At 40.2% G+C, this 22,856-nt stretch overlaps 2 protein-coding genes across 3 annotated transcripts; both read right to left on the reverse strand.

Moving 5' to 3' along the window:
- Positions 1-138: 138 nt before the first annotated feature.
- On the reverse strand, positions 139-15,756 carry LOC120733689 (Golgi SNAP receptor complex member 1-like). Of its 2 annotated transcripts, none has more exons than XM_040032021.1 (9): positions 15,672-15,756; positions 14,145-14,262; positions 13,882-13,957; positions 13,530-13,637; positions 12,977-13,068; positions 11,320-11,394; positions 4,040-4,069; positions 3,726-3,808; positions 139-539 (listed from the first exon to the last, which is right to left on the reverse strand). In XM_040032021.1, the coding sequence occupies exons 1-9, from the start codon at positions 15,712-15,714 to the stop codon at positions 415-417; spliced, it is 750 nt and encodes a 249-aa protein (XP_039887955.1). In that variant the 5' UTR covers positions 15,715-15,756; the 3' UTR covers positions 139-414. The 2 variants fall into 2 exon arrangements, with proteins under 2 accessions (XP_039887955.1, XP_039887956.1); XM_040032022.1 differs by lacking the exon at positions 15,672-15,756 and adding an exon at positions 14,590-15,021.
- Positions 15,757-16,262: 506 nt separating this feature from the next.
- LOC120734091 (beta-crystallin A1-like) lies at positions 16,263-17,894 on the reverse strand. Its single transcript, XM_040032663.1, has 5 exons — positions 17,856-17,894; positions 17,624-17,769; positions 17,338-17,479; positions 17,103-17,245; positions 16,263-16,987 (listed from the first exon to the last, which is right to left on the reverse strand). Exons 1-5 carry the CDS (start codon positions 17,892-17,894, stop codon positions 16,840-16,842), a joined length of 618 nt encoding a protein of 205 aa, XP_039888597.1. The 3' UTR covers positions 16,263-16,839.
- Between the last annotated feature and the right edge of the window lie 4,962 nt (positions 17,895-22,856).

Consider the following 22,856-nt stretch of genomic DNA (forward strand, 5'->3'; position numbering starts at 1 on the left):
GGGCGGTTGCCCCCCTTGTATGCACCGATCTTGGCACTCTGATGTTCATGTTTATACATTTATACTGTATGACTGGTTTACTGTGCCATAGTTCTGCATGTCTGAAATAAAGCTGAATGAGCATGACCAAGCTGGAAGTGAGTTTGTCACTTTTATTTAACAAAATAAGTCAATACAATACACAATCCAAATGAAAGGTTATTATGTGAATTTATAAGCAGTTAAAATAACAACAGGATACAAGCAGCAATATACAAATCCCCAGAAAATAAATAAACTCTCCAATCTGAGAAATTACATCTTATTTTCAATATTTTGTGTCAGTTATATTTTTGTGCCATAGAGAGAATAAAAACCACATGGTATACACTTGGTTAGAGTTACAGTGCGTATATTTTGTCAGTTGATGGCGATTCATTGGAAAGTGTAGAGCAACAAGAGTATGGTGCAGACACCAATAACCACACCCAGAATTATAGAGTCCCGCCTCTTGCGCAAATTGATTTTCTGGATGAGACTGTTGATGGTGGGGAAGCGATCTGAGAGGCGGGGTAGCAGGGTGAAGGAAAATAATTAAGACCCAAGCTGGGTTTCCCTTCCTTGCAGTAAGTAAATAAGAGACAGAGAGTAGCAGGAAAAAACATCAGCAAGGCTCCGAAACAAAAATCCAATCCAGCGGCGTGATTCAGGGGATCCAAACCTTTCCATCTTATATTAACCCACAGGCCTGTCAGATGGACTTGAGACTTTAAAATTATGGTCATTTAAGACTTAATAGCAAAAAATTTATATTTTCTAAATATTTTTTCATTCAGTTCAATGGTCAGTGTTCATCTCAGGTCTGTACATTTTTTTATTTATTAGTGCAATCTAGCTATGCATTTATTATTTTAACTATCTAAGTGCGTATGGCTCAGTCACACAAAGTAAAAATAAGACAGAAACATCCTCGTGACTAGGAAAGGAAAGAAAAAAGTGGCTCCCTGGTAGCTATGGTGACCAAGTGTTCACCCAGATGTGGGGGGTGTTCCTTTTTCAACCTCTGGGCAACCTTTTTTGATTGGAAGACAGTCGCATGGGTCGTCTTTCTTCATTCACACCCAGACAGACTATCAAACATTTAGTCGTGGCCAAAAGTTTTGAGAATGACACAAATATTGGTTTTCAGAAAGTTTGCTGCTTCAGCTTTTATGAAGGCAGTTTGCATATACTCCAGAATTTTATGAAGAGTGATCAGATAAACTGCAAAGTCCTTCTTCTTGTTAACATAGGTGAGAATGTTGACGAGCACAAGGCTGGAGATCATTATGTTATGATGATTGAGTTAGAATAGCAGACTGGAATTGTTAAAATGATGGCAATGCTTGAAATCGTTGTTCTTCCTGTTAACCATGGTAACCTGCAAGAAAACATGTGCAGCCAGCATTGTGTGCGATCGTGGCTCAAAGAGTTGGCAGTTTGTCTTGTAACTGGAAGGTTGCTGGTTCGAGCCCCGGCTCGGACAGTCTCGGTCGTTGTGTGCTTGGGCAAGACACTTCACCTACCGCCTACTGGTGATGGCCAGAGGGGCCAATGGCGCGATATGGGAGCCTCGCTTCTGTCAGTCTGCCCCAGGGCAGTTGTGGCTACAACTGTAGCTGCCTCCACCAGTGTGTGAATGTGAGAGTGAATGAATAGTGGAATTGTACAGCACTTTGCGGTTCTCGAAAAGCGCTATATAAATGCAATCCATTCCTTATTATAATTATTATTGTGTTGCATAAAATGGGCTTCACAGGCAAGGATATTGTTGCTGCTAAGATTGCACTTGATGATCCGATAAACAGTTGACTAGGGATGGGTATCATTTAGGTTTTATCCGATACCGGTGCCAAACCGGTACTTTTGAAACTGTGCCGGTGCTTAAACGGTGCTCGAACCGGTGCTTAAAGAATGGAGAACACAAAATTGGTCCAAAAACCTCTCATGTTCAGCTGTTTTTTTGTAAAAAGATAAAAATGTTAGCCTTTTCTGCAGCTATAGGGGATTTATGGTATCACTCTCGGCTGGAAGCAGTGCTTAAACAATGGAAAAAAACACCAACTTTGTCCAAAAACCTCTCATGTTTAACTGTTTTCCACTTTTTCTTTGGTCATTTTAGCCTTTTTGGCCAGGGTGAAGGAAGTATCTGCCATCAAACAAGAAGACAGCCCCATGTAGCTATGATGGTGTTTGCTAGTTCACCTTACATGCATTAATGTAATAACGTGGTTAGCCTACTCAACGTAAATTACACACGAACAATATTAAACTACTCACGCAGAGATGAACGGCTGCTGTTGCCGTCATCATCCGTCATCATTTCTGCTACACTGGCAGGGCTAGGGGCCAGGACTCTCCTCTTCGTGTTTTTGGGGGATGTTGCTCCGGGTCCGATAACAGGCACCACACCCGCAGTAGATGTGCTCGGTGTGTGGTCTCGCAGCAAACTATCAAATACGGCGCATTTCTCTGCTTTTTAAAAAACTGCTATGCGTCGCCAGGTGTTTCATCGGATTCGAGGTGTTACCTCCTTTGACAGTATCAGCTTAAAGCACTTGTTGCAGGCTGCTGAGTTTGCATATTTTGCTGTGAAGTACAGCCAGACTTTTGACCGCTTCGCCTTGGTCATTTTTAATCTGTAGCTCTGCTCTAAAAGAACGTACGTACCTGGACCCGCCTACTATCCTCGGAAATGTAAAATGACTGGCTAGAATCTAAAGTGTATCACAGCTCAGGAAAAAAAAGCACCGAAATAAAGCACCGAAATGTGCGCTGCTTTTCGGTCTGGTTACTACCGTTTATGTCAGAACCGATACCGGTACCCATCCCTACAGTTGACTGTTTATCGGATCATCAAGACAGTGCAATTCCTTATTATAATTATTATAATAATCATAATAAGGAATAATAATAATAATCATAATAAGGAATAATAATAATATATAATAATAATAATTATAATAAGGAATGGATTGCATTTACATTTATGTCTTGATGATCCGATAAACAGTTGACTGTTTATTTCAAGGAAAGAGGTTCAAATTGTTGTGCTCAAGAAAGTCCAGCAAGGTCCTCTAACGATGATTCAGAAACAACTGACAAAAAGATCTAAAAACACTGAAGCAGCAAACTTTATGAAAACCAATATTTGTGTCATTCTCAAAACCTTTTTCCATGACTGTACAGTGCTGTGAAAAAGTATTTGCCACCTCCTTGATCTCATAAATAACCTTTCCTTTAAATGACAATGTCATTTCACACTGGCCCTGTATGAAAAACAAAATGAAGGTTTTGAATTGGTCTAATCAAAGTCTGGGCTTAAATGTGATGGCAATGCTTTGGCATGACCTTAAACAGGCCGTTCATGCAATGTAATTCCTCCAGACAATTCCACACTTGTGGTTTTGACCTATTTATCACATTTACACATTTCGCCATATTATCACAGATTGCACGTAATTTCCAAGTTGACTCCATTCGATCGCAAACTCATAGCAGACTGACTCTGTCTTATCGCCCCTAACTTGCTTTGAAGACCGCAGCTGACTGAGAGTGGTTGCACAGGCGTTGCCTGTCTTCACAAGAAGGTTTCTATTTTCCTGTGCAACGAGGAGAACTGGCATTTTTATTTTAACACAGAAAAAAGGAAAGAAAGTCGAGTCTGGAGAAAAAGAAGAGAAGTGATATCAATGATAAAAGGATACTGGCCAAAGTTGTGACCCTGGTTTGAATGGACTTCAACATCCCACGCTGAAATGTGATGTTCTCTTTGGTAGCCATGGCGATACTGCAGGGAGACAAACCATTAGGGACTGGCGGCGGCACAAAAAGAAGCACACACAGTAGCTGTCTTCGCAGAATCACATTAAGCTTGTTTCAGCTAATGAGCTAAAAGTAGGGAGCTACAGTAGTCTGTTTTAATAGACTGAAATGTGCTGCATTTGCTTATGATGGGCACGTGTTGAGTGAGAACAAAGCAAGGGAGGAGGAAAGCAAATGAAGCATTAATAGAACTGACCTTATTGCGTTGTCAATATGACTGTCTGAGCTGTGAACATAGGACAAAAAACAAGAAAAAGGATAAAAGTAAGTCAACCATCTTCAGTAAAGTTAAAGATTAAAACTTCCTAAAATAACCTTATGAGATCATTTCAAATGTTCTCTATATGAAGTTATGGAATTATACAACAAGACTCAGAGGAAGCCTGTGCCATGAACCCACACAGCCCGATCGGTCTGTTATCATAAGAGAAGCACTTCATCTCATTCCTGCGAGGGAGGAGAAAGTGCTGTTAATGGGCGATTTTGGGGAAAGTCCATTAATGTGTATAAAATTTCAGCTCTGAACATATGGATATATAATGTTTGGTTCTGATCTCTGATTTTCTTGAGGCGTAAGGAAAACATACAGAGGGTCAACAGTGCACATACACACAGAGAAGGGCTTGCATTATCTGCTAAGATAAGTGATGGGCAGAAAAAGTCTGGGGCTGAGCGGAGCATATAAAGGCAGCTGCGTGCATCCTGTCGGACTTCACTAGAGACCAAAAATCAATACTGTGCTTTATACTTCCTCCATCTACTCGTCCACCGCTCCCACCATCTATCTGCTGCCATCCTCTGCTTTTTCAGACGATCCTTTATTAGCCGGCAGAGTCAGAGGCGAGGCAGCTTCATGTTTAGCAGACCCTACTTTTCTTTCTTTGCTTATTTTCCTATTCTTTACTTATGATATAGCATAACATTATAACTTAAATTTAAATCTGCCTGTGTTCAATGTACATAAATATGAATACAGCTACAATATGCACACAGACATGGTTTCCAATGGTTTTCCATTTCTGCATATCTGACCACTAGTCACACTTATAAAGTTAGAACCACTGAGTCTTTTTTAAAAAATTGGTTTAGTTGGCATCTTTGTTGAAAACAGAGCAGAGGCAATAACGCGGATCAACTCCCCACCATTGGACATTTGCTTATTTAACAAACACACCCAATAGATTCTTGTGAAAATGAAATGAAAGGAACCATTCAAACATAAATGTGTCAACAAGCCAACCAGCAAATGAACCAGTTAACCAACCACATCCCTCATTCAGGTCCAGATCTGGGTCCAGCTGAGAAATGCACTTTGTCTAGCATGCCCGAATCCGCTCTAGGACTTCCTCCCGGTGAGACATGACCAAACCACCTCGTCGGCCCATTTGATGTAAGGAAGTAACGGCTCTACTTCGAGGCAACTTTGTCAATAATCACATCGATAGCACTCTGGGCCCCCTTTCTTCCTATTGTAAAACACATGTAAAAAACCTCGGTGTCTACCTTGATGGTTCTTTTAAATTGAATAAGCAGGTGAGTGCAGTAGTTCAGTCCTGCTTCTTTCAGTTAAGACAGCTAGCCAAGGTAAAGCCATACCTTCCGGCTAACGTCTTTGAACATGTTATTCACCTTTTCCTTACTTGCAGATTGGACTACTGCAATTCATTGTATTTTAGTCTCGACCAGGCCTCCATTCATCGTCTTCAGATGGTCCAAAATGCAGCTGCTCGCCTGCTAACTGGTACCAAACGGGGAGAGCATATAACCCCAGTTTTAGCTTCTCTACACTGGCTTCCTGTCTCCTGCAGGATCCAGTTTAAACTTTGACTTTTTGTTTTTAAGTCGCTTAACGCCCGATCCCCTTCTTACCTGTCTGAGCTCCTTTCTGTTTATGCTCATAATTAATGCTGTCCATCCCACAGACTTATCTCAAATCTCGTGGTAGAGCCTTCTCTGTGGCTGGTCCCAGACTTTGGAATAGTCTTCCCTTAAATATTAGATCTGCACAAACACTTGATCAATTTAAATCACTACTAAAGACACATTTTTAAGCCCTTGCTTTTAACACACTATGACCCAAGCATTTTGGTCTTATTTTAATAGTCTTAGTTCTTAGTTGTTTTAATTCTTTTATTATTGTATTACATTGTTTCTTTTTAATGGCATTTTTATATTGTTAAGCACTTTGTGCAGCATCGTCTATCTAGAAATGTGCTACATAAATAAATTTGACCTTGACCTTGAGTCCTTCGTGAATGACTGAGCTCCACACCCAAGAGAGTGTAAAAGTGTAAAGTGTGCATGTTGCCCACACACCCTCTGGAGACATCTCATTTCCACTGCTTTTTTCCGCGATCGCTGCGATCCCATGCATAAAAAAGTGAAATACTTTTATCACTCACTGATAACATTACTTCAACATGTGTATTTACTATTGCAATATTACATATTAAGGTTTACCATAAAACACTGCAATGTGAATGGGACTCAGTGGCATAAGAGCAACTCTGGATCCACTGCTTCAGGTAACACATTTGTCTATGCACTGATTCAGCGAACTAATATATGTCCTAATATGAGATGTGCATTAATATTGTATAATTTCTAAAACTGCAATCAACACCTCTTTAAATTTAAGTGAAGCTGCAAATTATTGAGTAAGTTACGAGTGCTTGAATAAAATCTAATAAAATAATTAGAAGAAAAACACCAGCAGTCCAAAACTTTTATAAACTGAGCAGCAGCAAAGTGTTGTCTGTCGATCAGCTAATAGCTAAATCGAATCCTTTTAGCAGCCCTCAATACTGAGACGATGCCGCACATTTTAACCTCATTTCTTACATTCAGTATTGAACATTTGTTCATATAGTGCATTTACTCCACCGAATCCCAAACAAGAATCTCCTCATCAATCACTGACATGTTCACACCTTCGAGAAGTCAAAGTGCAACAGTGGTTTCTCAGATCAGCCTCACAGAGCCTCAGATTTTATGTGCATTCTTCTTTCAAGCTCCATCTATCTAAATAACAGCACGCCCAATATCTCATAACATTGACAATAAAAACAGTTCCTCAACTTGCAGAGACCGCTGCTGAGACTGTGTTTCACTGTTAAAGGTAAATTTAACTCCTCAATTTTCAATCTGAGAGTCTAAACTGTCTGAAGAGTATTAATAGTTTGTCTTTGCTGATGTCTGCTCCTCCTCCACAGGTGATACAGGAGGAAAATGTTTCTCTGGGTAAAATCAGCAACGCTTGTTTATCCGAAACAAACCAAGGATGCACTGGAGGAAGAAATAACCACACTGCGACAGCAGGTGGGCTATTTTTTCCTCATACGGTTGGGAAGGTGCTTAAAGTGGGTGGTTTATTTCTGAATCATGTTCAGTGATCACGGCAGCGCGCATCTCAGCACATTTCTGGCATTTCAACAAGTCCAGTACTGGCACTGTCAATAATGTTACTGTTGGCTCAGGGAAGTGTATTAGCATTAGCTGAAGTACTCATCAAATACAACGCAGTATTTAAAATGTTCATATAACACTTTATATAAAGGTATAGACTCTTTTCTTTTTAACTTGCTCTGACCTTTCTTAAAAAAACACTGCTTCTGTTAGCAACAAATAAAAAAAAAAGATAATACAAATAAATACAAATCAGAATAAAGTCAACATGTAACACAAAACTGCTTTTTGCTTCATTAAAAAAAAAAAAAAAGGCATAACATGTTCTCATCATTAAGGCCAATAAGTGTGATACCCAGTGTCACACGAGCCTAATGACTGGCCTCCTTGTGGCGGCCTTGTGAATACTTTGGTTGCTAGCGGACCGCTGTAGTCACCTGCAGTTTGCACAGAAGACGTCGACTTATCTGAACTCGCCGAGCAAACATGTTCAGTGAATAGTGATTAGCATGGTGGCTGCAGAATGGTCTCTAGACCTGTGTGACCTTGTTGTGGTTGTATGAATCTAACAGTTACAACATACGTAACAAGAATTTTTAAAATGGATATTAAACAAAACTGATATATTTCCACATTAAAGAAAAAGTAAATAAATGGGAAGTTAATAAGAAGTATTCAGCAGCAACCATGTAAAATACCTGAAAATGAAATCTCAAAGAAACTCATAAATTTTTAACTAAGGAAAATGTAAAATGAAAGGCACCTAAATGATGACTAATCATGTTGGATTCCCGGCTCGACAAACTGCCGCGTCAGTTGGTAAGTTCAAAGCTGTGGTGCATATCTCAACACTGACATGGTGGATTTTTCACTGAAGTAGCTAAACACTTTAATGGCTCTCCAGACTTTTCAAACAAAACCATTATCACCATTAAAAAAGTGTTAATCCCCGACGGGGCGTCGGGGGATTCCCCAGGAGCATCTTCCTTGGAGGGCTCAACCCGGGGTTGTGGTCATGGCCTATTAAGGGCTCTGTTGGCTCTTAGGTGTTGGTTTCCTCATGGCTGCGTGCAGCGGGGCTAGGGGAGGGCCTGTGCTGGAGGACGGGGCTGTGGCTCACCCTCTAGCAGATCATTACATAAAGGAACCTTTTAAATACAAGCGCGCTCATGCTCACAGGTGCTCACACACACAAACTACACCCTTTTTGGCTCCTACCTCAAAGCACACTGTGCGCTGTAGATCCTACGTGCTGCACAATAATGTTTAATATTTACTGTTATATTCCCATAGATCATCGTGATGTTGTTTATTATGTTGCTCTTTTTTTTTCTGCTTGTTTTCTCTTCTTTCTTTCTCAACAGGTGATCCAGGTGATTGATATATGTATTTTTTGTCTGCTTATTTTGTTGGTTTTTGTTTTTTGCCCTTTATCCCCGTCCCTCTTCCTCGCTGTTTTTCTTTCCCTCTTTCTTTTCCCCAGTCAAATCTGTCCCGTATTTAGCAAGTGAAAATAAAATAAAATAAACAATAAAAGGTGAATCAAATAGACCATTACGGCAAGGCTGGGATGGTCCATTTGGTAAAGTAAATCCGTTGGGCATCTTTCTTCGCCTTTAGACAATAATTCTGATGGCAAAAAAGCCAAACGGGACAGGCAAAAAAAAAAGTGTTCAAGACTGTTATTTACAACAAAATACCTACGAAATCTTACGATAATTTAATCAGACTCAGATATTACATTAATCCAAACTGCCTGGAGAAACAAGTCTGACCACTTTCAGCCCTTTGAAATATCTGTGCAGTTATTTTACCTTTAATTGTTGCTGGAACAACCAGAAAACGGCATGTGTTCATCATCAAATATCAATATATTGATCTAAACTCACAGCTAGGATCATTATAGCCTTCTAGTTTATTTTTCTAATATATCTAAATGCAAACAATAATTGTTTAAGCTATTGCACAAAACATAAAATATACAGGATCTATGAAAAGTAAGGATTTGTAAATAGATCTCTGATAGGTGGGGCATTCCCTTGCACAAGAAACTGAATAATAAATGTGTGAGTTGTGCAGGCTCTCTGATTTAGTCACATTTACTTTAAAGATTAAATGACAAAACAAACAAACAAATGAAAGCCCTTTTTGGTGTTTCCAATTCATTCTGAACAACTAACTCTGCTGTTTTCTGCCACCACAATGCTGACTCACAAGTTTCGGTTCATTGTTGCAACAAAAAAGTTTCAGAGTGACGTGAGAATTCAGATTTGGGACGTATCGAGGGTTTGTGGTGTGACTTGGAGGTGTCTGACCCCCTAAAAAAGATTTTTAATAACAATTATATAGAGAGGCCAAAATGAGTGGATAAAAGAAGTTACTGTTGACCACCTGACTCATCTGAGCACAGATGAATAATCATCAGACTGGACCTTCATTATAATCTCAACAACTCGCATGTTTCTACAGAAATTTTAATCATGAAGTTCATCCATTTCGTATCCATCATTTACACCAGGTGATATGCAACCGCAGCACAGCTCTGTCCTAGAGTCAGACAATAATTACCTTTTTTATTTATTATTTTTTGTATTTCAAAAGGAGGAATTGGATCTCAGTCCAATGGCAACTCAGGGGAAGGAACAAACTGCGGATCCACTGCTTCAGGGAACAGCGGTGATGGGAGCGTGGGAGTTGTGTCTCTCGCTGCTAAAATAACCTAAACCATGTTTTCATTATCTGCAGTAATGCAGTCATTCCCATAAAGCCAATATACGATATAGAGTCTGGTCTATCCCCCCCCCAGTTCCAAAGTGGTCAAACCAAAACTGGAAGCCACTTTGCCTCAGGAAGCACCGGCAGTGTGAGTCCCCAGCTCAATGTGTTATTTTGTTCAGGAGACACTAAAGGTGGGCTGTTTCGTGATTTCTGAATTCTTAGTCATTCTCTGTATTTTAAAAGGAGGCATGGGAGCCCAGTCAAATACTGGCAACTAATGTAAAACAGGGGGGTGGAAGCAACGCTGGATGCCCTGCCTGGGGGAATGCTAGCAGAGCGAGCGGTCTGTTTTCTCTGTCATTTTGCTGAAAAGTTAGCAGGAGTGGGCAGACTTCAGAGTTTAGAATCTGTGCAGTAAAATTAGTAGGTTGTGTGATTGTATCTATTTATTATCTTTTTACTTCTGAAGGGGAAAACACAGCCAGCACTGGCAACACGAGTAACGCGACAGCTGGTGAAGAAGATACTGGAAGGAGAAAAAAACACCTGCAATCTAACGTACGTGAGTACTGTTAAGGCTTTTCCACGCAGGATGGGTTTAAAATATCTTTCACACTCACCTGTTCTTAATGCAGCCGCTCACACTCAACACATATTTTCGCTGGAAAAATTGCGGCATAAATTTTTTCAAACCAAGCACAATTTTTCTGATTTTGCGGATCTGAATAAACAGATCAAACCAATCAGGTCACTGCATTTGGCAACAAGTGTGCTCATGGCTCAAATCGTGCACCTGTACTGAATATACAATATGGAAATCATTTTTTAAAAGACACAGACGGACAGTGCTCTGTGTCGATGGGCTCTTTCAAATGATTTGTCTACCTTCTCAGATGTGGTCCCAAGTCTAGAAACAAGCATTCAAGCGGGCCCACTGACATTCAAATTTATGAAAGACACGATACAGCTTCAACTCCTAGATCAAACCATAATCTACCTGCTCTCTTTTTCCCCTTTGGATAGCATTTCCACAACATGAAACCTGTTTGTCACCACAGCTCCGAACACGCCAGCACACACTGACACAAGCAAGACGAGCTTCTGAATAATAGCTGCATCGCTTCTTTTTTATAAATAGAACCCAACCGAGCTGAACAGAAAGCTATAACTCCAATCAGGAAGTGTCTGAGTTGATGCAGTCATTTTTTATTACATCAGTGGAAATACCGCAGACACATCACAGAGAATTCAACTCTCACATAAAGGGGTTGTAAACAATGAGGAATTTTGGAAAATAGCTCTCAATCTTCTTGTGATAAGTGTGAAACTGATGTTCTTAAAGATGTGTCTTACTTTCTTAGATGCTCGTGCTCCTTCAGGAAGAGCTCTGTCCTCCTGTTATTCACCCCTGAGCTGCTTTTGTAGGACCTGAGTAAGAAAATTAAAGAAGGGTAAACTCCAGCATCAGATTAGCACCAAAAACGTTATTACAGCTGGAACATGAGTGTGTGCAGATGCTTAGACAATATACTTAACATCGAAATACGTCAACCTCCCTGTGACAAGAGAAGGATCTGATTCGTCATCAGTGCTGCAGGTATTTCCCTCCATCCTAAAAACACATGCCGGGATACTGATGTACTTCCTGCATTAAAGCTTCTAAGTGCTTAACCCAAAGCTCCGTCCTCCATCTCTTATTTACACCACCACCATCCCATTTCTATTTGGACTAATAATCTTTTTAATCCATCATCTATTTTCTGTTCTGTTGGCCCACTCCTTTCACTGTTCCTCCACACCTCTAATCTCAGTGGGAATAATTAAAATTCACTCTCATCATTTTTGTAATCAATCAAAGTCAAATCAGGAGAAAGTCTCATTCCCCCTGTCTGGACTGTCTTGCTCTTCCTCGCCTCTAGTGAAAAAGCATTTCTCTGCATCAGGCAGGCCAGATGTAACCACTCTCCCTCAGCTCTGGCTCAATGAAAGCCTTGTGGTTTGATTTACTGTAGAAGGCACTTAGGAAAGAGATCCCCGGCGAAAGAGAGAGACATAGACAGATACAGAGAAGAGGAGGGAAGATGGCTAATAAGAGGTGTCTCTTATTAGAGGATGAAATATGATAGCGGGAATGCAGAGTATTAAAGGGTAGGGGAAACCAGACACTGAATAGACATCTCTGCCTCCTGCTGGTCAGGGATAACATCGGATGAGAGGAGGAGGGATGAGAAGAGAGCAGAAAAGTGGGACAAAAATAAGGAAAGCTGAAAATGTTAGATTTGGTGACAACAAAAAATAGGCATGGAAGGAATTCAGGAGGAAAAGGAAAACTCTGCATACGTAAAGCAGGAGAGTAAGCAAGTGATTTAATAACGCATTTTTGTAACATCTTGGGACATATGGGAGATAAAAGAAATGACACCTAAAAAGATAAGAGAACTTCTAATATTAAATATTAGAGTTATCATCAATATCCACGAGAAGCCTAAACTACATTTGCCACCAAATTTATTCACAAAGTACCACAATAAATAATTTTACACAACACTTGCGCTGTACTTGGAGCTAAAAAGAAGAACCTACAATAATTAATTTCCATTAGCTTAAAAAATTTGACAGTATTCTTTGGCTCCACCTCCTCAAAGTTAAATATTAGCTGTTTTTTATTTTATTTTATTGTGAAGCACTTAAAATAAAAGTTGTGCCTTACTGCTGCAACCACTTCAAAAGGCACAACTTTGACTTCGAAGACAGGGTTGGCGAGCAAGTCGAATTTTTCTTACAAACTACAGCCAACCACAGCAGCACCATATATTTCTTTGTTACCAGTTTCACCAAGTGAGTGCTGACAAACACTTGCCAACCTTTTGGGCAATACACAGTTTTATCTAGCAAGGTTACCAGGGCCTCGCTGACCAGCCTCGAGGCCTGCGTGACTGACGCTTCACTCACGGTTGTATTTTCTAACAACATGAAGTCTTTTATTGATCAGAGAGGGAAGGGAACTCACTCGATGTCTCTGTGAACTGAGCCCAGAAGGTCCTCTCGCTCTCGCAGGCTATAGAAGTTGCTTTTGATTTTGTGAAACTCATGAGTGTAGTCCTGCAAAATAAAACACGATAAACTACAGCCAGTGTGACATGATATCACTAACAAACAACATGACTGGAAAACATTGGGGCAAAATACAGTACATATTTCATAAATGCATCTTCAAAGTGCGCAGAATGTTCCAATAAATAGCTGAAAGATTTTGTCCTTGACTGAGGGGAAAATACTAATCATATGATCACTCAAAGACATGAAAAAATTGTTTTTACAATGTGGATTTGCCCAAAGTTCAACCATAATTAATTATAACATTTAAAGTGTGAAGGGCTAAAAGTGATTATTGTGAAACAGTAATTATAATAATAACGTCCCTGAACTTTGAACTCAGGACCTTCTTGCTGTGAGGCGCCAGCACTAACCACCACACCACTGTGCCGTCCGGCAAAACTGCAAATGAAATTAAAGTTTTATTAATTGCACAGCCTACAACAAAGTGAAGGAAGTCTATGTACCTGTAAAATGTCTCTGTGCCTCTGTAAGGTGTGCATCAATCCTGCGTTGTGTGACGAAACTCCAGGGGTGCTAGTGTATTCTGCCATTTTGTCATTGACTGCTGTAAGCTGCAAAAAAGGATTAAATTCTTATCACGTAGCCACAGAAGCACAGACGACCTTTTAAGAGATAATGTGATTTCAAAACAGCCCAGGATTATAATTTGAAATGTTCGACTACTCGAAAAAAATTATTTAACAAATAGGCTTCAGGCCTAACAGTCTGTTTGACTCTAAAAACATAGAATAACACAATTGTCTGCAACTGAAGGCATCCTATACGTGACCATACCGTGTGCCACATTTAACTCACATTGGCTAAGAGCTGGTCCAGCTCAGTCGTCATGGCCATAAGCGAGTTGTCATGAGATGAGCCCAGAGAGTCGGACCTGATTTCAGACGGAAATAGAAAGGATGCTCAGGAAAAATGTAAAAAAGAAAATTTAATTTAAATTCAATAAGTCAACAATTATACATTCTAAAGCTTCTGAAAGCACAAAGATTTTTTAATATCCAACAAGATTTCATTTGAGAGAGGGTACATGTTTAAAGTGAAGAGGGGAAAGCGCTGCCAACCTGCTGTCTCTCATCCGCTGGTCTGGGCTGCTGCTGGTATAGCTGGTGCAAAGCTTACTGAAGGAGACTAGCTTGAGGTCAAGCTCATTCTCCAGCTGCCTGGCTTGTTTACGCAAATCTGACGGGGGGAGAAAATAAATGGAAAACAAATAAATTAGACAACCCTCAATATCATGCCAGATCTACAGGAGTCCAGTCAGGATAGAAAGACACAGGCAGATCATTTTATGTAAACCCAGAGTGTCAGTGAAGGAGAAGCCCATCTCGGTCATGATCCATCATGATTCACAGGTTATTGTAAAGTGTGAAGCACAGAAAGAAAGTTGAGTGAACAACTGGATACTGCTCACAACACCAAGAGTGAGAATTTGGTGAAACTGGAAGTAGTGTGGAACAACATTATGCCGTGAAAATGTACAAGAGTCTGTAAAAGGACAAACGTTACCTTGGCCTTGAGCACAATTTTGTGGAAGACCCATTAAATGATCACTGCGTTCAAGTTTGGTTAAATTCTGGACAAATTCTTTAAATCTGCCGAAGGATTTAAAGGGTCACCAACTACACGTGGTTGGTGAAAGCATTAAGCATAAAGCCTCGGAAACTCTGGTGTTTTAAGATACCAGAAGCATGTTAAATTAAACTATTTATTTCACATTATTGTTGCAGGGTTAGTGTTTTATTTTCTAAGGTACATATTAGATTTAATAGAACTAAATCTCTGTAAAGTGTATTTTAAATAGCACAATTTAATTATCATTTACCAATAACACATTACAGCACATCCTTTACACTGAATTATTATGGGTTGCTGCTGACAGTGTGCTGACCTTTATCCAATGAAAATAAACTTTGATTCTCTTTTACTGTTTGAGATGGTATCAGAGATCCAAAGTTTGATCTTGGATTTAAAAGTTTGAGAACTACTGGTTTACAACAAACATCCACAAAAAGCTGATAAACCACAGACTACACAGTACAGGTAGAAACTATTTTTATGTTTATAAAAATAGTTGTTTTTCATAATATTATGATCATCAAAACAGAAAATTGGGCTCACTTTTGATTTCAGCCAAATGTAAGGAGATACTAACTGGCAACCATAACATTACGAAAGCCTTCATCTGATTAACGAGGTAATGGCCAGCAATGAATGACCATATATGTGTAAACTATTAAGTTCCTGTTTGTTTACACTTAACGATGCAAGACTTGTTTGGTTGAAATCTTCCTGTTACGTGCCTATAAACAGTAAACGGAGGATGAAACAGAAAGGTTTACAAATTCTGGTAGCACGTAAGCTGGCTTAAAGGAGGAAGCTGAAGTCTGACTACTGACTTTTGAACTACGAAGGCTAACACGCTAACAGATTAGCTCGAAACCGGCTAAAAACACCTTCTAACCGCGGATAAAATAAAGTTTCTGAACTGCTGAGTTTGTATGACCTGGATAACAAAAGCCTTACGTGGTGGCAGCTGTTTGTTTGTGTGTTTGTTTGTTTTTTTTATTACACAAAGCACCATTATTTACCTTCCCAGTAGTTATTGCTGCCTGCCATGTTTGTTGTTGACATGTCATCATCAGCCGTCAAGAAGATACAGTTGTCGCACTTGTCTTTCTATCCCACAGCGGCCTCTAGTGGTTTCAAGATGTATGTCGCTTCCAGAGATTACTAATTTTGATATAGAGTAGGCATCAGTAACGGTAAAGCTAATTTAAAAAATGTAGAAAATCCTACATTCAGAATTTTAGATAAATAAAATTCTAAAATCTTCATGTTGAAGTATAAACCACTGGGTATACCGATTTATTGGTAGCAATATGTACTTAAATTAGACTATTTAAGAGGTAATGTGGGGGTTTGCAGCTGCTGTGGGTGTTTAACTTTAACTCTGTCAAAACTTTTATTTAACCAGCTATAGAATAGATAAAAATGCCTACTTCTGTAGTATTAAACAGGTCATTAAAGACATGTTTATTTGAGCTTTACACACTTTGTTTTTGTATTGGAAATTGCTTCACTCCATTTCATACACATTCACCCAAAATTCAGCCTCTTATATTTAGCCTCATGTAAACTTTGGCAGCTCTATCTTTGGCTCGGGGAGTCACTCAATAAGATGATGCAGCTTTACAGGCTGGTTTAAAGTTAAAGTGTATCAGAACAAAAACAAAAAGCACACACAGATGTAACTGAGATATGTGTCAGCATTGTGATTCTCTGTCTTTTTGCTCATTCTCTTTATTCATCGTCTTGAACACAGGCAGTAATTATATCACAGTAACAGCGGCACTGGTGGTCTGGTTGATGTAGAAGACAGTGACGATGATGATGATGATGCCAGCAGTGGTGAAAAAGAGCAAAAAAGTCTGTGTTGTTTTTGCATTTCTGCAGCCTCGCCGGATGACACCTCTCTTTCACACTGATTCAGCTTTTTTCTCTCATTTCTGTCATTCCTATTGTCTGTCTTTCTTACATCTTTCTTTTCTTTTATGATGTTTCTTTTAAAAAAAAAAGTGCTATGACACAACTGACGCCAGTAAGCACCTGAAGTCCAGTCCCAGATCCTGCTTTGACTAGCTGGAAGATGGAGGTTGCGGGACAGGAGGAGAAGGATAAGGAGGGATGGAAGCACAGGAAGGAGGGAGAGGGAGAAAGAGTGGAGCGATAAGGAGGTTTAAAGAAAGCGCTCCCCTCTTAGTGCTGGATCCTCCTGATGGACTGAATCTGAGGAGTCTGGGCGTGGGAGCCAAATTCACGGTAACACTTGTACTCTCCTCCGCGACAGTCGCACTCCATGATGTACTGGTGGCCACGGTAGCCAGGGTACTGGTAGCACACAAAGCTGCAGGAAAACACGCACACAGACACACGCTTGAATCAGGTAAGCAGTCAATGCTTTCTAGTGGCTGTGTGTTTTTCAGCTGTGTGAAGGTGATCTAAAGTGACCGTGAACTTACGCTCCACTCTGAATCTGCATGGATCCAACTTCGTTGTTAAACCAGCCCATGGCCTGCAGGGAGGGGTAATCATCACACATCTCGAACTGACGTCCCATCATGTTCTCCATCTCAAAGATGATCATGCGGGAGTCCTTGTGGTTCTGTGCAAAAGAGAGAAAAAAGAAGTCTCAGCAGAATTTGAGAATAAGCTGATGTCAGCTAATGGCCGTTATAGTGTGCTGTGTTAACCTACAGCACAGCAGATGGGCCTGAAGGAGATCATTCTCTCAATGCGGTAGGAGTTGCTGCCACTATAAGCCTCAAAGCGGGGGTAGTCTCCCTTCTCCAGGACGAACTGTTGGCCGCAGAAGCTGGAGTGCTCGTAGCCCACCCAGCTGGAAGCCAGAAACAAATGAAAAGAATAATGAGCGCACCTTCTATCTAAACCACCCAAAATCTGAAGGAAAGACACTCCGTTTTAGTTTCTTTGAACAGTTTAAGGGTTTCCAGAAGAGCAAGGAAGCTCATCGGATACGTACGCGCCACATTCCACCTTCAGGGAGCGGATGTTCTCCATCCCACACTCCATGATGTTCTGGCAGCTGGCGGTAAACTCCATACGCCTGCCCTGGAAGTACTCCTGATCGTACACAGTGATCTGCAAAAAGCAAAGAGGGTGAACTGACTACAATCAGATATTACTGTACATAAACTAAAAACTTGTGCTGCTGCTTGCATCCCTGCAAGATGATGTGTAAAGCATATGCTTACCTTCCAAGGGCCCATGGGCATGGGGTTTGTCAAAGCCATGTTGTCGTCTTTTTCAGCAGTACCTGCAGAGTCAAATTACATAAATAGTCGGAAAATGATGTGAGAAGGTCAAACTCACAAAACCTGTGGCTCACTGTTTGCTGTGCCATAAATTTAAAGCCCAGGTTTGTCACACCACTTCAAGCCTCCTGCTCACTCTTCTTTGCTGTTTTCACTTGTTGTTTTAAAATAACTTCCTCATATTATAGTTAATGTAATAAAACAAGGTACACTGGCTTCCTTCTGTTCTCGTAAGACCACCTGTTGTTAGTTGGATTGTTGCATTAGAGGCCTAGGCTACATTACATTCATAGACTGGGAAACTGTGCTGTATTGGTAACTACTTTAACAACTTGGACCTACCCAAACTGGTGAGCTGTGTGTCGCAGGGTTCCACTGAACAGTGTGTGGAGGCAGTGTGGACGGGGGGTATATATACACCCACGGGTGTCAGGGGCCGGGGGGGGCAGGCATGCCTGGACTCATGTCAGCACTTTGCTTTGGACTCCATTGTTTAGCCACAGAGGGGTTAACACGCAGACACACGGTGATTCATACAAACACAAAGAGGACCCACGGCTATACTGCGCTACATACACCTCTGTGGTAAATCTATATGTTAGAGGAAAAAAGAGAGGGTGGCTTTCCACACGGGCATGTGGGTCTATTATGAGATAGGCCCACATAAAAATTCAGCTCAGCGGTGAAATACTTTATGTGGCTGTTTTCTTTGATTTTCAAAGTCATGGTACAAAGGTGGAGGATTAGCAACAGTCTTGTGCAAACCACTGAATCCACTCAAAAGCCAAGTGATGTTTTCTATGATTTCAAATAATATCAGGGCTACTGCCTCACAGCAAGAAGGTCCAAGAAGGCTTGAATCCACCGTCTTTCTGTGATGGTACGTTCACCCCGAGGTTCTCTACGGGTACTCCTGCTTTCCCCCAAAGACATGTGCTGGGGTTAATTTGTGATTACACTATGAAAAGTAAATAATGGTGTCTGGATGTACCCCGGCTCTCACCCTATAGCAGCTGGGATAGGCTCCTGCACCACATGACCCTCAATTGGATAAATGGAAGAAAATGGATGGATCGAGCGATATCTCACAGTTATTACTATTATTAGACTAATCAAACCAGTATAGCCCTGTAATAGACTAGCAACCTGTACAGGGTGTGTCCAACCTCTTGCTTAACTAAACCACACTCACACCTAGCTCACACTACTGAAATTCATTATTATTAGGTTGTGCTCAAAACTATCTGAAAAGCTTCCAGTTGATCCAAAGTATTGCAACCAGAGGACTGACAGGAACTAGGAAGAGATAGCATGTTTCTCCCATATTGGTCTTGATGGTCGTCACAGTCGTCCAGGTAAGCAAATCCCTGATATTTGACTCTGTCCAACTGGTGGGAGTGGGTCTCCCACTAAAAATGCTAACTCCAGTTGAACAGAATGAACTTTCCAGGTTCTCCCATATTGGCTTCTCCTCAGCGGCTCCCTGTTAAATCCAGAATCAAATTTAAAATCCTATTTATTTATTACTACAGTATGACTCATAGGTGTGTGACTACATGTCCCCCCCCACACACACACACACACACTGTTAACATTATTACAAGTGCAGTGTGTTAATCAGATGTGAGAATTTAGTTGGTCAAGACTCAGATCAGGAATCTAACTGACCTACTTTTGATGATGGACACAAACTGGATCAACGCTATAAATGCTGGATTTGAAACAGGAAGGTGCTGACATTGTTGGAAAGCTTGAAATCCCAGAAAAGCAAAGCTCTCCGCTTAACTGTTTCTATTTTTATTTTTATGTTTTGTTATGAACGGCAGTAGCTATTTCTATTTTTCAAATATCTCTAAGACTGAATAAATCAACAATAAAGGTTAACCGGGGCCAGTGGCACCAGTTCAAAGGCCTGATTGGCAGGTCTGGTAGTGCTTTGGCATTGACTGGTGAGCTGCAACTGGCAGCTTCACTTTCAGATAGTTTGGTGCAGTTGGGTTTTATAACACAAGGGGAATATTATACAAATTGATCAAGAGATGAAGCAGACAGACTCTTATTTTAATAATTTTATTCTTCCCATTAAGCGAAGCATCTTATAGGTTTTTAGACTCTATTTACATTTATTCAAAGTGCCTGAATTATAAATAGTTTTGTTTACATTATTTGTTCCTCACTGTGTCATTAAAAAAGTGAACAACACAGAGCGAAAACAGAGCGAGCAGCTGCTACTGTCCCCCCCTTCTCTCTTCTCTTGCTGCTCTGAACAATAAACATTTAGAAATGGCTTACTGAGGTCAGCACATTGTCCAGACTCTCTGTCTATGTGTGCATGTGTGTGTGCGCACACGCCCGTGTGTGTGTGTGTGTGTGTGTGTGCATTCATGTGGATGCCCATGTAATTTCCTGATTAAGCTTATAACAGAGCAAAAGCAAGATACATGTGCACTTTTTACACATAATACCGCAGTAGGTCCATTTCTGTGAACTTATTTCTGATCAGAGTTGATTTGTTGAGGTCTGAATGTAAGATGGGACAGGGATATATGAACATGTGTGCGTGTGTTTCTGCTGATGATAGCAGCAGCAGCAGCAGCGCAGACTTGACAAAGAGACGAGCAAACTCAGCAGGCTGATGTGAAGAGCCTGCCGTGTCCATATAGTCGACTCTGTGTCACATGCACAGATATCAAAACCTCAGTAGAGCCTTCAGTAGACTCTGAAACCACCTGCTGTCAGCTGTCAAAGACCCACACTTAACAGCCCCGCAAAAAGCCTGCACATTGAGTGCTAATTACAAAGAAGGAAGCAAACACCTACAAATCTCCTCTGATATTTCTTGAGTGAAAAGTTTTGCCTAGAACATATTTTTCCAAGCATGAAATCTGGATATTTTCGATTGGAAGTCATTTTATTCCACTCACCTGAATCTTAAAAAATAAAAACCTGTAACAGAAATTATCTCTGCAGTGAATCCTGACTTCCTCTAGGGTGCAACATTTCCATATAAACTCTGAGTTTAAAGGCCTTTTTAATATTAACTTAAAGAATGGTCACAATATTAACAACCCATCACACTGCAGGTGCACACACTGACTCAGGCTCTTCCTGGATCAGGAATCTTTTATACTCTAGTCTCTCTGCTGGCATTTTTGCTGCTGTTGTTGTTATTGTGACTGCTGCTAAACTGCCGTTACGGTTGGTTTGGCACCGTTATCGTCACACACAGAGTCACTGCAGAGCTGTGATGGATAGTCATGTGTGACTGAGATCTCCAGTGAGTCATGCAGAGACTTTACATGAATCAGTAGAGAGTGAAAGGAAGACAGAAATAGGATTAAACCCACCCCAGAATGATTTCATTTTTGCCGTTCAAACATCTGAAAACATCTGTTGTTGTTGTTTTTAACAGTAAAGTTCTGAGAAATTACAGCACATTAGAGCCACATTTTATGTTAAAATGTAGTACGCTTAATCAATGTGAGGAGAATTATTTAGGTCTAATTGCAAGACATGCAGAGCTGGAATAAGTAGATGCATCATTTCTTAAATAAAACCATAAAAAGCATGCTATTAAAATATTCTTGCAAATGTTTTTTACCTACATAACAGAACTAAAGTAGCAGAATCCCATAGTTGTGTTGAGATGAAAGCAGGCATTTATTATATACTGATATTTTCAGTTGTGAAAGAAATACTAAGTATCATCTTTGAATAGAAAGATCTATAGTTCCTCAGCATGTCATCATATGGGGGGTCAGGGGGTTTCTTTTGCAGCTAATGTTAACTACTTTTCATCAAAACGCTTTGTTGTGAAGAGTGAACTATCTTCTTAACTGCTTTGCACAATGGAAGCAGATCATGGTCCTTCAAGATGCCCTATCTTTCACACAGTGCAGCAGCTCATTCTGTGTTTTCTTCGTCCAGACTGATGGTTTTTCGTCTGCTGCTTCTTTTCCCTTCAAATTTTTCCAGATGTAATATCACTTTCCAGTCCTCCTGTTCTCATAGTGCATCCAAAGAATCTTGCTTCTCTTGCTTGTCTCTGATGTTCTTACATAGTGATCTTTTGGTGTTTGCTTTTTTAAAGACTTCTTCGTTAATCAGTTCAGGTCTATGATATTCACGTCTCTGCTGCATTGATAGTCTCAATAGCTTTCTAGTTCATTGTCCATGCTTTGCTTCCATGTGTAGGCATCTTCGACTCTTTCTTGTGTTGAAGGAAATTTGTCAGTTAAATTAAATGTTTGCTAGCTTAGATTCACTTCAGTTTTATTTATATAGCACCAAATCACAACAGTATTCACTTTAAGGTGTTCTATATATTAAGGTAAATACCCTACAATTATACAGAGAAAACCCCAACAATAAGATGAGCAAGCAAAAAAGTAAGCAAGCACTTGGCGACAGTGTGAAGGAAAAACTCCGTTTTACCAGGATGCTGTTGCAACCTGATCTTGATTTCATGCAACGATCTTTCATCACTACTCACAGCAGTACCCAAATACTTGAATTTGTTGATGTAGGCTGGGATTCTTTGATTTCTTTCCTTTTTAAAGAAAAGTCAATCAAACTCCATCTTTAAAACTGCATTATTGTACCTACATTTTAATCAGCCCAGTCCTTCCTGGCCACTTAAAATATATTTATAGAACTATTATCCTATATTTGTTGCAGTTTCTGCTGCCTTCTTGTCCTGATCACTCTTTAAAAAAGAGATTTTTAGCAGGATAAAAAAATGATATATATGAAACCTACTTCGCCACAAAATGATTGCACCTTCTTCTTTGTAAGGGTAGTGTTGTTTGTGGGTCAAAATGACGCCATATCATTCATGAGAGATAAGTTTCACAGATTATATATTTGGCGGTTACTTCGGCTGTTGGTTTTAATTTATTTGGGAATCAAAAATCTGCATTGAAAAGTTAACAGCGAGCGTGT

Source organism: Simochromis diagramma, unplaced genomic scaffold (assembly GCF_900408965.1).
Source record: "Simochromis diagramma unplaced genomic scaffold, fSimDia1.1 OVJJ01000216.1, whole genome shotgun sequence".
In the NCBI taxonomy this organism is placed as follows: domain Eukaryota; kingdom Metazoa; phylum Chordata; class Actinopteri; order Cichliformes; family Cichlidae; genus Simochromis; species Simochromis diagramma.